Genomic DNA, 17,440 nt, shown 5'->3' on the forward strand with positions numbered 1-17,440 from the left:
TGTATAGCACAGGGAACTATATATCCAATATCCTGTGATAAACCATAATGGAAAAGAATATTAAAAAAGAATGTATAACTGATTCCCTTTGCTGTATAGCAGAAATGAACACAACACTGTAAATCGACTATACTTCAATTTTAAAAACGTGATTAAAGATCACTGGGATAGATCATTGTCCAAACTCTACTTCCTCCCTTTATGTATTTGCACCTTCCACCATGTGATTTTCTAGTACTTCCCACTAAACTAGGCTGAGCCCCGAAGCCTTAGGGCTTGGCCATATGAGTTGGGCCGTGGACTTGGTATCAGAAGTTTCCACCAGCCCTCATAAGCTTCTGCCTTCCAGCCATGGAAAGGACATGATCTAGACAATCACTGCTGCTTCAGCCTGGATCCTAGAATGAAGAGACATGGAACACTCTGAGACCTAAGCTCTGAAGTTCACCAAGACAAGCCAAAGCCCAGCTGACCCACACCCTGTGAGTGAAATACAAGTATTTGCTGTAGTGAACACTAAGATTTTTAGTTCTTTGTTACCTGGTAAAAACAGGCTGATACAGTCCCAATGCACATGGTTCCTCTCTCTTGACACGTTTCCACACTGTAAATGTAATAAGGGGGTCAGGGCTGCTCCCTCTGGCCAACAGCCTCTCCCCTGGCCTTCCATTGGTCCCCTTCTGAACATCTTATCAAAACTCTGAGACTGGGCTTCCCTGGTGGCGCAGGATGAGAGTCCGCCTGCCGATGCGGGGGACGCGGGTTCGTGCCCCAGTCCGGGAAGATCCCACATGCCGCAGAGCGGCTGGGCCCGTGAGGCATGGCTGCTGAGCCTGCGCGTCCGGAGCCTGTGCTCCGCAGTGGGAGAGGCCACAACAGTGAGAGGCCTGCGTACCGCAAAAAACCCCCCAAAACTCTGAGTTCTGCTAAAAGGCCTCTACCTCTACCACCTCTGTGTGGTCCAGCCCAACGCCCTAGAGTTTACCATGGGGTAGGGACTGAAGGTCCAGCTTCGTCATAAAATGTTTCTTTGTCCTCTGCGGATATCTGTCTTCAGGGACCTCCTGGGGACAGTTGGCTGGTGACAGAATCAGGTACTCTGTGTCCCTGGAATGTTACCATTTCAGTATAGACCTACCATTCCCAGTAGATACTGATACATATTCCTATTCCTGTTTACCAACTGTTCACAGTACCAGTCTAGGGTTTTTTCTGGTTATTGCCATTAAAAGGTTACTCAATGATCAGGAATCACCTTTGTGAAAACGAGGCCATAACTTGTAAATGTCTGCCTCTATAGGCTGTTTCCATGACTGTTCCAGTATACTGCTTGCTGTAAGTACTGTTGCAGAATTATAACTGATATTGGCAGAGAGCATCCTATTTGCCCAGGACCATTCTCCCTGTGGTTTTATTTTTGTGGAATCAAGACCACTCTATCCTTTCCAGTTAGAAGACCATTCTCTTCTATGGAGAAAAAAAGAGATCAAGTAGATTTGAGTCATTTTCTTTGGATAATCAATTTGTCTTTGGCTACGATACCTGTGGCCCCTTTTAGGGGCCTATTTCTTTCTTATTCTTCCTATAGTGCTAAGACATAATCTTTCAGTGCTCTCTCTGGCATCTTCTCCAAGCCTTCATTTTTCTGGTCTTCAGACATCCTAATACTGATATAGGACTTTCCTACCCTGTAATACTGGTATATGGTCAAATGTCCCTCCTTCCATCTTTTGTACATTTTTTTTTTTCTAACAAAATCTCTGCTCACAAGAGACTGCTGTGTAGAACACTGTATCTCTTTGTTCCCCATTGGAAAGATTTCTTACTTGGTTGACAGAATTTTATTTTAGAGAACAGGCAGTCTCACCAAAGCCATATCCCCTTTTAGAGTCTCTGACTTTTGAATCATATTCATCTTTTTTTCTAAAGTCTTCACAATCTGCTATCCATATCACCTTCTAGTCTTTAGCATAATGGTCCTTTGCTCTCATTAAAATTCAGAAATCAATTCAGAATATAATGAAAAATATAATGAAATACACTGAAATTGTTCATTTCCATGACCCAAGAAAATTCACTCCTGTCAAAATGAAATAAACTAAAATACAGGATGGAAGAAGCCTTATGATCTAAAACGTTTGCAGTATTATTCATAGTCATCAATAAATGAAGCCAAGCGAACTGCCTGACAATAGGAATTAAGTAAACCATTGTTCAATCACACAATAAAATATTCTACAGTAATTTCAAGGATTCTTTTGAGCCATTTAAAATAACATGAAAATTAAATAATTCTTTGTTCACTATAAAAAATTCGAGGTACAAAATAACTTCCAAAATATTCAAGAAATATACGGAACTATATTTAATTATTCAAATATATAATATACATAATTTTTTAAAAATTAAAATAAACACCAAAACATCAAGAGGTTTTGCGTTTTGAGATCATAGATAATTTTTCTCCTTGCCTTTCTCTGAGGTTTGCCCTCTTCTTTAATAAACATAGTATGTTTTTCTTACTATAATAGTTTTACAAGAAAATGGGAACTAAATCAAGAGTAGCAGTGTCCATCCTTTCTACACTCTGATAGATTAAATTATCTGCCTGGTAGACTGAGAACATTCTCATGCTCTGCCTGAAATATCATGTACAAAAAATAAACTGTATTTCAGTGGAAAACTATGCACACCCTCCTGGGCTATCAGAGTCCAACCCTGTATCTATGTGCCTCTGAACTCCTTTGCCACTCTTTGTAAGGTGTAGGTAACAGATAAATGTATAAATTCTCTCCAGTCTGGTAGCGACTTCCTCGTGCTGTAGAGAAACCAATTTGTCTCCATTCACAAATCATCTGGATATTTCTTCACTTCATACATATACCTGTGCTATTTTGACTGTCTGGTTCCCTCACATCGTCTGAGTAAAATAAATTCCTTCATACGTGTTCACTTGTACATTTCTATGAGATATCATGAATTTACCTTTTTCTGAAAAATCTTTTAATAGTCCAAAACCTTGTTTTGTTTCACTGACGACATAAACGTGAACCTAGATAATAACCCTTTATACCTCTGAAGATAAGGCTGTTTTCACATCTAGACTAAACAACCAAGTCTTATCCCCATTCTCTCCCCACCGCCCCACTGCCTTTCCTCCTCTTTCCAATCACAGCAAGAGAGTTTTTCTTCATAGTTGCCTCCCAGCTTGTCTCCTTTTTTGAGGCAGAAAGCAAAACGAGGACAATATTCCAATCAAATCATGAGGTACAGAGGCATTGATGAATATCATTACATATCATATCTGTAATGATATACTGATTCATTTTAGTATTATCAGCATTTTTATTCACATAAGCTCTTCTCAGTAACTCAAGCACAACTTAGAGTTCATGCTATGTTTTTCTCAAGTATATCTGTTCCTGTGACTATTTCTTCTAAGTAGATTTTCAGGCAGACTTAAAAAAAAAGATTCATAGCCATTTGAAACTTTCATTCACTCAACAAGTATTTATTGAGTACCTACTACATGCCGGTTATTATTCTAATCTCTGGGGATATAGCCTCCACCTTCATTGGTGTTTAGAGAAACAGCCCAAGTTACGGTCATGGAAATTCACTCTCACACTTAACACAGAACAAAACCAGAGGTCCCGAGGGTGAAGGGGTGGCATCAGGACATGTTTCCTATATTAAGAAATAATTCAGCTGAGAAAGAAAATTCACCATGTAGCCTTGCGTAAAGGACAAAAGTTCCACCAACATGGGAATGTAAACTGGTGCAGCCACTATGGAAAACAGTATGGAGGTTTCTTAAAAAATTAAAAATAGAACTACCATATGATCCAGCAGTCCCACTCCTGGGCATATATCTGAAGAAAACTCTAAGTCGAAAAGATACATGCAGCCCAGTGTTCACTGCAGCACTATTTACAATAGCCAAGACATGGAAGTAACCTACATATCCATTGACAGATGAATGGATAAAGAAGATGTGGTATATATACACAGTGGAATATTACTTAGCCATAAAAAAAGAATGAAATAATGCTATTTGCAGCAACATGGATGGACCTAGAGGTTATCACACTAAGTGAAGTAAGTCTGACAGAGAAAGACAAATATCTTATGGTATCACTTATATATGGAATCTAAAAAATGATTCAAATGAACTGATTTACAGAACAGAAACAGACTCAAAGACATAGAAAACAAACTTATTGTTACCAGAGGGAAAGTAGGGGGGAGAGAGATAAATTAGGAGTTTGGGATTAGCAGATACAAACTACTAATATTTAAAATAGATAAATGACAAGGTCTTACTGTATAGCACAGGGAACTATATTCAATGTCCTGTAATAAACGACAATGGAAAATAATCTGAAAAAGAAGCTGAATTACTTTGCTGTACACCAGAAACGAACACAACACTGTAAAGTAATTATACTTTAATTTAAAAAAAGGTTTCACCAACAAAAACACTATCCTTGTAACTATTTTACTTACAAATAGCACCTTAAAAAGAAACAAACAAACCCAGCTCTGTGGATAGGTGTGCTGGGAAGAAGTGGGGGTCCTTACCTCTTTTTTCTCACCAGTCTGTTCAGCAATCAGCTGGTCAAACACAGCCCCAAATTCTTCATGGATTTTCTGCATTTCATTGATATGACTTGCAACCTTATTCATAGTCTTGATGGCCACTAGAAGAAAACACGTCATGAAATAAATGAAAAGGCTGTTTAAAGACTCTCATGGAGACATGAGCAAGGAGCAGATCTCAGGGGCCCATGACTCACAATCCAAGTGGTAGTGTTCCTCACTCTCCGCGTCCGTCAGAGCAAAAAGCTCCTTCAGCAGAAGTGGGTACTTGAGGATCCTCTGGATGGGCTTGATGAGGTAAGACTCCAGAGTGGACGAGTGTTGCTGCTTTGGGTTCTGGGCATCCAGGAATGCCTTGAAAGCCACATCCATCTTGGCTGGAAGAGTTTAAATACAGGTTGTCTGGGCAGGATGTCGAAATGACTCCCTTCTCACAATTTCACTCACTAATTCCAAGGTGCCTTTTTACAGGACTGAGAGTACAGTGAGTTGTCAGAGGGGGGAAAGAGGGCTCAGAGGGACAACTGGAAGGGCCTGTCCGTCAGATTTATTTGTTTATTTGAGGGGCGGCCCAGTGAGTTAAGGGATAGCAGAGTCTGTAAATCTATACACATGGATTTTCAAGGGCTGCTGTTTATGGTCCTTGCATTAAGAATGTCTTCTTATTCTGATACTTTGACATCTGAGGCCTTACAGACCCTGGGGAAACTGCCCATCTCAGAGCTAGCCAATTCCTAGATGGTAAAGGACTCACCTGGAAGCATGCCTTTCACATGCAAGCCAACCAATCCAGAGCCACCTGCCTCCTTCCCTCTTCTATTAGGCTTTTACACTCGAGGCCACTATTTCCCCTGCCCTGATCACCCCAGAGCCTGCTGAGATTATTCAAATTACCCGATCCTAAACCTGTTTACCTTGCCTCACCCATTCCTTCCTGCAGAAACCACAATACAGGGTCTTGCCCATGTCCTCGCCCTCACTCATTCTGTCTCCTGGTGGGCTCTGGTGCTTCCCCTCATGGCCCTGCATGGCGTAACACTCTCCCTTCTCTTGGGAACCATGAGTAAGTAACAAACTATCTTTCTGATGGCAACTGTTTCCTGATCTGTTGGCCTCACCATATCTGAATAATATGAAAGCCTACTTTTTTTTTTTTTTTTTTTTGTGGTACCTGGGCTTCTCACTGTTGCGGCCTCTCCCGTTGCGGAGCACAGGCTCCGCGGCCGTGGCTCACAGGCCCAGCCGCTCCGTGGCACGTGGGATCTTCCCGGACCGGGGCACGAATCCGTGTCCCCTGCATCAACAGGCAGACTCTCAACCACGGCGCCACCAGGGAAGCCCGAAAGCCTACGTTTTAAAACACTCCTTATGCCAGTTTTTCTAGTCCTTCAAGCATTTCCTTGCTGGTAGAACCTCTTTTGAGAAAAGGCAGGAAAATAAAAAGCAGCAGCAGCACCTTGCAGCTCTGGTAAGTGGAGCAAGGCTGATCCCCTGCAGTGAACGCCTTTTAAGATCTGTTCTATGTTAATTCAGTGCTACCAGCTATTAGGATTTATTTCAGAGGGAAACATACATCTGACCTAAGGTAACTCAGGCAGCACTTTCCTCACCAGCTGGGCTTTTATCTGTGTCCCAGCTGGGCTGAAAAGCAGCCCTGGGGAGTTGTGGGTCCCCAGACAATGACAAAGGTACCTGCCAGTGGATAATTAGGAAGACACGACTTATGCCTTCCAGGTGCAAAGAAATGGCGGAGAGAGAGGCTGAAGTGAGGGCAAAGAATGGGAAGAAGAAAGGACAATGTATCAGAGTGACTAACTGTAGGCATGTATTTTTTAAGCTTCTGATAAAAATATATTTCCATCTCCAGTAATTAGGAATGTGAGCTAAGAACAGAAGATGCTGTAAAAGGACACCATGAAACTGTAAAATGATTCTTCTTACTATCTTTATTCAATTAAGAAAAACAGCAATCATGTGGGGAAGGCCTTGTAAAGACTACAATCTTTTCATTTTGTTTAAGCCCCATTAAGAGGAATCAGACTCCATGGGTCCAGCCACCAAATCCTTGAAGACAAAGAAGACTGGGAATGAGGTGACTGAGGAGAAGCCCATGGCCTCGGAAGGGAGCCCAGGCCCAGAGCTGATGCATGCAAACGCAGCTTCCGTGGACATCCCAAGTCTTGGTCCATGCCCATAAGAGGCCTAGGAATTCCCCCAAAAGTCCTCATGCCCCAAAACACAGCCATGTGCGTTTCACCCATCAAGTGTATTTCACATCAGGGCAAAAGAGGGCACGGTTCTCAGCTCTTTGAGCAGTAAAGAGCATCACTCCCATGCAACCTAGATGGGAGTCTGTTAAGAATCATAGGCTTTTTGTCCTCAAAGAGTTCTCTTCAGGGCTTCCCTGGTGGTGCAGTGGTTGAGAGTCCGCCTGCCGATGCAGGGGGACACGGGTTCGTGCCCCGGTCCGGGAAGATCCCACGTGCCACAGAGCGGCTGGGCCAGTGAGCCATGGCCGCTGAGCCTGCGCGTCCAGTGCCTGTGCTCCGCAACGGGAGAGGCCACAACAGTGAGAGGCCCGCATACCGAAAAAAAAAAAAAAAAGAGGTCTCTTCATCTTCTTGGCACATTTGGCCATTAGAAAAATGTGGGTCACACCTAATGTTTTAAGGGATGGTTTTGAAGGATTTTCTAATATTTTTCAGGTGCAAAAAATAATGGTTTTGAATTTTAAAAATCTATAGGGGCAGAATTTAATCTAATCAAATGATTAAAAATAACACAATTGCTTTAAGAACTCTCATGAATATGTAATCTTACCATAGAGCGAAGTGCTCTAAAACTGTTATGTTAAAAACTCTCAGAACATAGCATTCAGTTAAAGTTTAAAAAGACGCACACACACAGAACTATATGACCAATTCAGCATATGTAAAACCACAGACTAGGCCATACAGTGGGACAATTTCCTTGTCCTACAGCAGGACAAGGAAATTCCCCAGTTCCCTTTAAATTTCTGTGCTGAAGTAGAACTCTTTTGCCTAGACTATGACTATCATTAAGTATGTCATTCTCTGGGGCAGGATCTTTTGTTGTCCAGAGACCTGTGTTGTATTAATGTTTATTATAATACGTTTTGAGTTAAATCAAGCTAGTTCTCTTTGGCAACAAACATAAATATAAGTAAATTACTTACAAATTCAGCAGCTGTTTACATGGCAGCCACAGTAAAGTGTTAAAGAAGGCTGATTTCCAGAGATTCTTTGAAAGCGAACTTTCTATTGGTTCTACTGTTTACCAAGGACACGTTTCTCTAATCCTTTAACCTATCAACATTCACATGCAGAACTATGGAAGCGAAACAACTCTCTGGAGACTCTCAGAACACCCCATCATCTTCCTAGAACACTTAGGAACAACAGCTTGCCAATCTAAAAATTCTATTCTTTTCCATGCAACATATAATTACAGCTGGAATGATTTTTGTAAATAATTGAAACAATTTTAGTAGTGATGGTGGTGACTATTATCACACCCCTGAGAACAAAAAGAGGTGAGGGAAAAATGAAATGCCACAAAAAGGTGTATGAAGTGTGGTAGGTTATAACAAAATTAATGAAAAATAGAAATAAAGCAGGGGAATTCTAAACTCCCTACGTTTCTGCATAATTGCAAAATGACTCATCAATTCTGGCCCCAAATAACTGAGTCAAAACGTTGATGGTAAGAAAATGGACAAAACTGTTAATTCAAGATATAATGCATTTCATTTCTCAGTACAGTCGGCCCCGGGTATCTACAGGTTCTATCCACAGGTTCTGCATTGTGAATTCAACTCACCATGGATAGGATATAGCTGGGAAAAAAAATTCCAGAAAGTTCCAAAAAGCAAAACTTGAATTCGTTGCACATGGACAGCTATTTACATGGCACTTATATTTTATTAGGTATTATAAGTAATCTAGAGATGATTTAAGTATACGGGAGGATGTGCATAGGTTATATGCACACACTACGCATTTTATATAACAGACTTGAGCATCCTCGAATTTTGGTATCCATGGGTGGGGGGGCAGGGTCCTGGAACCAATCCCCCACAGATACCGAGGAACAACTGTACCCTTATTTGTGGCCTGTTGGAACATCCATCTGGCACAACAGTGACTCATATTTCTGTCCAAAAGCCCCCAACCACAGTTGGCCACACAGATGTGAACTGACAATGAACAGGCCCACCTGCTACCCAGTCCTCCCAGGCCTTACCTTTCACCAGGACCTTGGGGACCTTCGTGTGGCTGGCACAGAAGGCACTGTAGAGCTTGAAGCGGTCAGCATAATACAGAAAGGATCCCCCCAGAGAGAACAGCACCTTCTGGATTTAACAAGAAACAATGCAGTTAGGTTATGGTCCTCCTCATCTGGAAATATCAGCAGGATATAGCAGGGAGCTCACATCTGCCTGACTCTCCCCACAAATCAGCATCACTCACACCTGTCACAGCCTGTCTCAGCTCACTGATGGCCTATCGGAAAGTGTGTGGGCTTACATATTTGTGTAATAGATGCTGGATTTGGCTTTCTCAGTAATTACAGTCAAGATGTCACTAGTTTTCCAGGCTTGTGTCTTTCAGTGACCTAACTGGGATGTTTGAATGTTAAGGAGAAGTAGATACGGCATTTTGGAAAAGACAGAAATCTCTTGAATTCTCTCATTAGTTCCTGTTGGGAGGTAGAAGTGACAAACAAAATAAAGTCAGGAAACGCATAAATCTCCCAAAATAGAAAACACATTTCCCTAATCACTAACTCCACCCTCTCCAATGCCATGCTCTCTTCTAGCAGGAATAGATAAGAACATAAGAAATAGACTCAACTAAGGAATTAGTACTGTCTCCCAGGCCATACCGTCTGCCCCCAACAGGATCAAAACTAGGTGGAGGCTTTCCCTATTAGGAATTTAATATGCCTGAGGTGGGATACTTTTTATCCTACACATTTTATATAAATATATGTAACAAGCCTCAGAAAAGTACCTTCTATGAGGTTTCACAATGATCTAGTCTAGTTCAGAAAGAGGTATTGCTTATTTAAATTTAGAATTTAAAACGTACGTTCAAAGCAAAAAAATAAGCTATACATATACACATATCCCCATATCTCCTCCCTCTTGTGTCTCCCTCCCACCCTCCCTATCCCACCCCTCTAGGTGGACACAAAGCACTGAGCTGATCTCCCTGAGCTATGCGGCTGCTTCCCACTAGCTATCTATTTTACATTTGGTAGTATATATATGTCCATGCCGCTCTCTCACTTCGTCCCGGCTTACCCTTCCCCCTCCCCGTGTCCTCAAGTCCATTCTCTAAGTCTGCATCTTTATTCCTGTCCTGCCCCTAGGTTCTTCAGAACCACTTTTTTTTAAGACTCCATGTATGTGTGTTTTGGATTTGAGTGATAAATTGGGTTCCACAAAGTGCACTTTATGAATGAACAACACAGAGAAATCTGATAGACTATTAAAAACAAAAAAAGGTTTATTATGAACCACACATAACTGGTAATTAGAGGCCTAAATTCTTTTCCTACATGTTGTACTTTTCCTCCTTTACTTCTCAAGCCCCATCCCTCCCCAAACCTCACCCCCTTGACCGAGAGGGTTTCAGGAGGGGCAGTCTGACTCTGTAGGTACAGTCATCCTTTGAGTCATATTCAACAATCAAATGAGAAAAACTGTAGAAGAAAAAGCTCTAATTGTAACGTCTTACTTTAGCCATATCAAGTCATTCATTTGTTTAACTTTATATTTACTAGGCACATACCATACAGCAAACACAGATAGAACATTAAGGTATTCATTTGTTCTTCCAGCCTTCAAAAATGATCTCAGAGCACAAAGTGTGCACAAACATGAGGGGTTTCTACACAAAGACTGCATTTCCCCTGTGTTTCTCTTCTGCAGGACTTCACAGAGCCTCTCACTGGCTGACGGACATTGCAAACTTCCAAGGGGAAATTTTATCAAAACTTATTTCACCTCAGAACCAATTTTTTTTCTAATACTGTCTTAGGCAACACACTTTGAATATTTTAACAAGTTTTTATATTTTTGACAATATATAATCAGGATTTAAATGAAGCAGCAATGGCGGAAACCAACAGCAACAGGTTTAAGAGTGAACACTGACTGTCCAGAAGCCAACTCAGAAGTGCCAGAGAGCAGCCCCAGGGCCAAGAATAGTGAACGTGCACCAGTTGTCATGTCTTACAGATGGAATGGAGAGGGTCAGATTAGGTACTAAATTAGTGAAATGAAGGTCGGGGAAGAAAGTTCCACTTAAATGGAATTTACACTGACTGCTTAGAGTGAACTTGCTAAAAGGATCATGCACCAACCCCTCCCTGGAATAACTCTGCTCATAACACAGTTATGTTCATATCACAGTTCTGATAACTAAACTCTCCTGAAGTGATCAACTGACTCTAAACACAAAGAACTGGACTCACAGCAAAGGCCTGCTACATGAATATAATGAATGTTAGATATTTTAGATTAAAACCAAATGTTTTCGGGTCTGTTCGCATTTTTATTATGTTCCACATTAAGCAACTTTTTGATTAATTGACAAACTACTGGCCCTTATCATGGTGTCCTAATATCCTATCAATAAATTTATCAATGAACCAAACTGTACTTCAAGTGGACAGTATGACCAACTACCCTGAAGGGAAGAAAAATGAACTAACACAAGCAATTTCTGAACACACAAAAAATGAACTATATGCAGTAGTTAGGGTTAAAGGGATATTATGCCTGCAACTTACTCTTAAATGGTTCAGAGAAAACAATTACATTCAATATACAGAGACACACACACAGAGACACACACACACACACACACCCATAAAGGAAATAGGTAGGGAGAGAAAGGATAAAGCAAATGTGTTAACATTTGGAAGAAGGCTGGGAGAAGGCTATCTGGGAATTCTTTATACTATCCTTGCAACCTTTCTGTAAGTCTGAAATTACATTCAAATAAAAATAGAGAACTATACATGAATATATGTCCATATGCTTATGTATATGAATATGTGTGTGCATTCTAAATGACTCTTGTTGCAGAGAGGGACTGTAAGGAGATGACACACAAAAATATATGGAAGGGGTAGTCTTCATCTCATCCTACAAACCTGTATACATACTAACATTACACACCCAGGTTTCTGCAAGTGTTAGAAGAGAGTCAAAGTGTATGGGGGTCCCCACCTATATGGACAACTAAACCCAAGTTCAACACAAGTGCAAAAGCAATTCAGTGGAAAAGGATTGAAGGATAGTCATTTCAAAAAATAGTGCTAGAAACATTAAATATTCATATGCAAAAAAATTGACTTTGATTCACATCAGATCAGAGACCTAAATATAAATCCCCAAATTATGAAACTTTTAGGAGAAACCATAGGAGAAAATCTTTATGACCCTGGTTTAGGCAAAGAGTTCATAGATAAGACAGCAAAAGTATGACCCAAAAGAGAATAAATTAGAAAACTTGGATTTCATTAAAAAATAAAAACTTCTCAGGGGAGGGATAAATTAGGAGGTTGGGATTAACATATACATACTACCATATATAAAATATATAACCAACAAGGACCTACTGTATAGCACAGGGAACTCAATATTTTCTAATAACCTATAAGGGAAAAGACTGAAAAAGAATAGACGTATATGTATGTATGTGTGTAACTGAATCACTCCGCTATACACCTGAAACTAACATAACATTGTAAATCAACTATACTCAATTAAAAAAAAAGAAATCAACTTAAAAAAATTCTCTTTGGGAGATACTGTATGACAAGGAGAAAATATTTACAAATCATATATCGGTAAAGGGCTCATACACAAAATTTCCAAAGAACTTTCAAAACTCAATGAGAAGAAAAGAATCCAATATAACAAAGGGGCAAATGATTTGAAAAGACACTTCACCAAAGAGGATATATTGAAAGCAAATTAGCACATAGAAAGATACTCATCATCATGTCATTAGAGAAACTAAAATTAAAGCCACAATGAAGTGCCACCACCTACCTGCTAAAATGGCTAAAATTAAAAAGAGTGACCCGACCTTGTTTTAACAATGAGGAGGAACAGCTAGTGGGACTGTACACTGGAACCGGTTTGGAAAAGAGTTCCACTGTTTCTTAAAAAGTTAAACATACACTTACCATATGACTTAACCATTCCATTCCTAGGTATTTACCCAAGAGAAATGGAAGCATATATTCATACTGAAACTTGTACATAAATGTTCACAGCAGCTTTATGTGTAATCACCAAAAACTGGAAAAAACCCAAATGCCCAAGAAAGGGGAAAGGGTCACAAAGTGCAGTACATGCACACAATGGAATACTACTCAGCAATGAAAAAGCAATAATTATGGGTATATGTAACAACAGGGATGGAATTCAATATAATTATACAGTAAAAGATACCACATAAAAAAGTGTATATGCTATATGTTTCCATTTATATAAAATTCCAGAATGCTAACTAATCTGTAGTAACAGAAAGCAGACATAGTTGCCTGTGGCTAAGAGGCAGCCATAAGAGGAAGGAGAGAGGAATCACAAAAGAGCAGGAAAAACAACTAGGGGTGATATTATGTTCATTATCCTGATTGAAGTGATGGTTTCACAGGTGTACACGTATGTCAAAATTCATCAAACTGTACACTTTAAATATATGTAGTGTATTGTATATCAATTATACCTCAATTAATCTGTTTTTTTAAAGTACATGAGGGTTGCCACCACCGACACCATTAAGCCAACAAGCCAACAACATTGTGCACAAATCAGTGAACCTTTGTCAATCAGAAACACAGCACAGGAAATTTCTGCAATAAGAGAAAGCCGATCAAGGAGAAGGAGACAAGCTGTCAGCATCCTCACTGAGGTACTAGTCATAAATCCTCATTAAGGCTACAAGGACACGGCTTCCCTGGTGGGGTAGTGGTTAAGAATCCTCCTGCCAATGAAAGGGACACGGGCTCGAGCCCTGGTCTGGGAAGATCCCACACGCCATGGAGCGACTAAGCCCGTGCGCCGCAACTGCTGAGCCTGCGCACTAGAGCCCGGGAGCCACTACTGAGCCAGTGCACCACAACTACTGATGCCTGCGCGCCTAGAGCCTGTGCTCCGCCACAAGAGAAGCCACCGCAATGAGAAGCCTGTGCACTGCAATGAAGAGTAGCCCCCATTCACCGCAACTAGAGAAAAGCCCGCGCACAGCAACAAAGACCCAACGCAGCCAAAAATAAAATAAATTAAAAAAAAAAAAAAGGCTACAAGGACACTGTGTGCTGGAAGATTGTCCTCCTCCTAGATAATTGATAAGCACTTCCATTAACCGGTTTCCCAGAACAAGATAAGTTAATTTGTTTATTGGAAAACCAAGAGTTCTAGTCTAATTTGTTAATAGCAAGTATTAAAGGCCCCTACATAAACAGAACAAAAGGGAGGCACATCTTCCAAAGCAGAAGTCAGCAGATACACCAGTTTAATGCAAGTCCGTGGCACTGGTTCTACCTCAGCCAGAAAAGCAAGATGCAGTGCGTTCCCCTCTCAGACTCCCTTTAGGAAATGACTCCACTGGCAGTTCAGTGAAGACTCAAGACCACGGCAACAGTGCCTCCTGCGATGTGTTATTAGGAGATTCGACTTGACCTATAGGATAGCCCACCCTTGACATTAAGAGGCAGCTTTACACTATTTGAGGATGAGACTTACCTTAAATTGATCAACTTTCTCAAGCTTTTCCAGATCAGGTACCAATCTCACTCCATCTTCTAGAGTTTTAAGGAATTCTACTTGAAACTCTACCATTTCAGTTAAATTTCCAAAGAGTACATCAAGCTGGAAAATGCAAAAGAATTTCATCAACCCCCTATTTCATTAGTGTGCAGAACCTTTATTTGCTTCTGATTTCAAAGTTTTTCTACCCATACTTATAAATTACGGTAATGCTCCCACCACCAGAAGGCGGGGCAGCTCCCTCCTTCCTCTGCAAGTGCACACCAAGAGCTCCGCAGGCAATAATTTGGTCTATTTATTACAATTAAATGAATTCAAAATGCTCTCAGTATTGTGTGTACTTCCCAGGCCTTCCTCTTCACCAAGTCAAGCTATCGTGTGACCCTCACAAAGTTCAGACAATTGCCACCATACCTCATCTTGGGTGAGAAAAGTTTCTTTTTGAAGAGGTTTTAGGTATCGCTCCATGAGACAGTTTAAGTCCTAAGGGTTAAAAGAATATGTGATTAGCACAACTAAAAGTCTATAAAGAATCTAAAGAAAAAAAAATTATGTCCCAAATGCTAACATTTCAGTCTTTAGGTCACTGAGGTCCACTGAGGCAGAAGTGAGCCAACCTTTTCTCAAAATATGTCAGACTTTCCAGGCCATATGGTCTCTGTTGCAACTTTAACTCTGCTGCTGTACAGGAAAGCGGCATAAATAATACATAAGTGAATGTGTGTGGCTGTGTTCCAATAAAACTTTATTTGTAAAAACAGGCAGAGAGCTGGATTTGGCCCAAGGACCATAACTTGCTGACCTCTGACTTAAAGACTAAAACAGATCATTAAAAACAGATGATACTATTGTAACATGGAACTAAACATAACTAAATTATACAGTTAGAGGAGTATATCATTATACAATTATCATAATTAGATGAATTATAGAGTTATAGGAATCTATTATAAATTATATAGTGTTGAAATAACTTTCTAGGCCCAAGATGGAGCCATTTCTGCCTGGGGTGTCGTGTCAGCAAACCTAAATTTAGATCATTTTTGTGTGCCTGTCAATACACCACTTGACCAGAATGTAGTATATCCACTCAGCCAATTTCCAAATGCCAGGCCAACTCTGGGCCTTCTCACCCCAACCAAGGTTGACTACGTGGCCCCAGCCAATCAAGTATTATCTATTTGTCTCTTCCTTGTTCTTTATTCTTTACCCTTTGAAAGCTTCTTGCCTTCGGTCCCGTTTTGCAGTTCTACAAAAGGAGACTGTCCACTTCATGAATAAAGTTTTAAATAAAGTTTTTATCACTTTTAAATTATCTTCTTTAATCATTTTTAAACAATAGTTGTATGTATTATAAATTATATAGGAACAAATGATATAGTTTCAGGAATATAACTAAATGTCAGAACAAATGATAACACAAAACAGACCTGATATCTTTCTGCCTAGACTCAAAGTAGATTGTGAAGATACTACTTCTTGAATTTGTCAAAAACGAATTCAATTTTAGTATGAGCTCAACAACCTATTTAGAAAGGTCAGAAGGTTCGCTTAACATCCACCATCATCTCCTTTCGGAGTCAATCAGTTATTTATATCAACGAAGTGCTGTAAGAATAGATATGCTTCCCTAAAACACAAAAGGAGATCGTAACATTCAGAATCAAGGCCAAATTCCATAGGAGAGACCAAGATACCCTTCAAGACCGTGATGTGGCTTTGCTGTTAGTCAACACCAGTATAAACACAGAGCCTGCATCCTTCCGAAAGATGGGAGGAAGCATGCAGGAGAGAGGGCAGGAGAAGACGTACTTTCACATAGGTGCGCTCCGTCTCCAGGAGCTCACAGATGACCTTGCGCAGCTTATCGGCGTCCGTGAGCTGTCTCATGGTGGCCAGCTGAGGCCCGGCAGAGTCCTGGGGGGACGGGCTCGGGTCAGAGGAGTTCATCTCGTGCAGACTGCGGCAAAATGCAGCCACCTGTTCTGTGCTCTTCAGAGCACAGTTGAAAAGGCAAGACAGACGAAGTTATCCCCCACTAGAGAGACTTGTCTGGCATCTGTCCCTCCTAAAGATGTTCTTCCTGGTTAATGAACTGCCACACATGAATCACATCTCTCGTTTCCCCAAATTGCTCCACACATCTGAGAGCTCCCTGAATGCTCAAAACAACCATAATAACAACTGCTGACATATACTGAGTGATCACTGCATGCCAGGCACGGGTCTGATTCATCTAATCCTCCCACTTGGTAAGTGAGGGCTATTAGCATTCCTATTTTACAGCTGAGACAACAAGAGGCCCAGAGAGGTTAAGTAACTCATCCAAGATTGCACAGCTCGGATCTGAACCAGGCAGCGTGGCTCAAAGCCTGTGTTCTTAATCACTCTGCAATGAGGAGAGGAAGATATGGACAAGTGCATTTCACCCAAAATACAACGGTAATTCATTATCAGACTCTCAGTTCACTGCACTACACATATTTACCTTGCAAAGCTGGAAGATGATTTTATAAGCAAAGAGTCTTCTGTCTCTATTAAAAATTGACACGGAGGCAACTCTCTAGATAACAACAGATATATATATATATATATATATATATATATTTTTTTTTTTTTAAAGTTTCTGTCTCTCCAGCTTCTCCAGGGCAGAAAGATTCCACCACCACCAGCACCCACCACCTCCCCTCTCCTCCAACTAAAACTAAGGGGCATTGGCCCCTGAAAAAGACCTCAGTAGGAGAGCTCAATCCCCACCCAATCTCTGTCCAGGATGATTCAGGTGGAAGTTGGGAATCTAGAATTCTAAAATTCCAACTTTTCAAATTATGTAAAACGGTTCTTCAAAACAAGGGTTGAAGACGGACCACTGAAAATCCTGTGGAATCAGTAATTCCCCACCTTGGCTGCATGTAGGAATTACCTGGGGAGTTTTGAAACCTCCAAATGCCCAGTGCACCATTCAGATCAATTCGATCAGAATCTCTAGGATGGGATGCGCAAGTGTTAGTATTTTTTTAAAGCTCT

At 40.7% G+C, this 17,440-nt stretch overlaps 1 protein-coding gene across 3 annotated transcripts in view; it reads right to left on the reverse strand.

The window, feature by feature from the left end:
- The window catches only part of TIAM1 (TIAM Rac1 associated GEF 1), a gene marked incomplete at its 5' end in the record, with an annotated part of 515,782 nt that overhangs the window by 16,578 nt on the left and 481,764 nt on the right, over positions 1 to 17,440 (reverse strand). For 2 of the 3 annotated variants that reach the window (XM_082624561.1, XM_082624562.1), the window contains 6 exons: positions 4,582 to 4,700; positions 4,797 to 4,976; positions 8,863 to 8,971; positions 14,390 to 14,515; positions 14,828 to 14,896; positions 16,226 to 16,405. In XM_082624561.1, the coding sequence (XP_082480687.1) occupies positions 4,582 to 4,700; positions 4,797 to 4,976; positions 8,863 to 8,971; positions 14,390 to 14,515; positions 14,828 to 14,896; positions 16,226 to 16,405 (783 nt within the window). The remainder of the gene's footprint in view (positions 1 to 4,581; positions 4,701 to 4,796; positions 4,977 to 8,862; positions 8,972 to 14,389; positions 14,516 to 14,827; positions 14,897 to 16,225; positions 16,406 to 17,440) is intronic. The other variant, XM_082624563.1, reaches the window with a different exon arrangement.

The sequence above is a fragment of the Mesoplodon mirus genome (genome assembly GCF_964341445.2).
Source record: "Mesoplodon mirus genome assembly, chromosome: 6".
NCBI classification, from domain to species: domain Eukaryota; kingdom Metazoa; phylum Chordata; class Mammalia; order Artiodactyla; family Ziphiidae; genus Mesoplodon; species Mesoplodon mirus.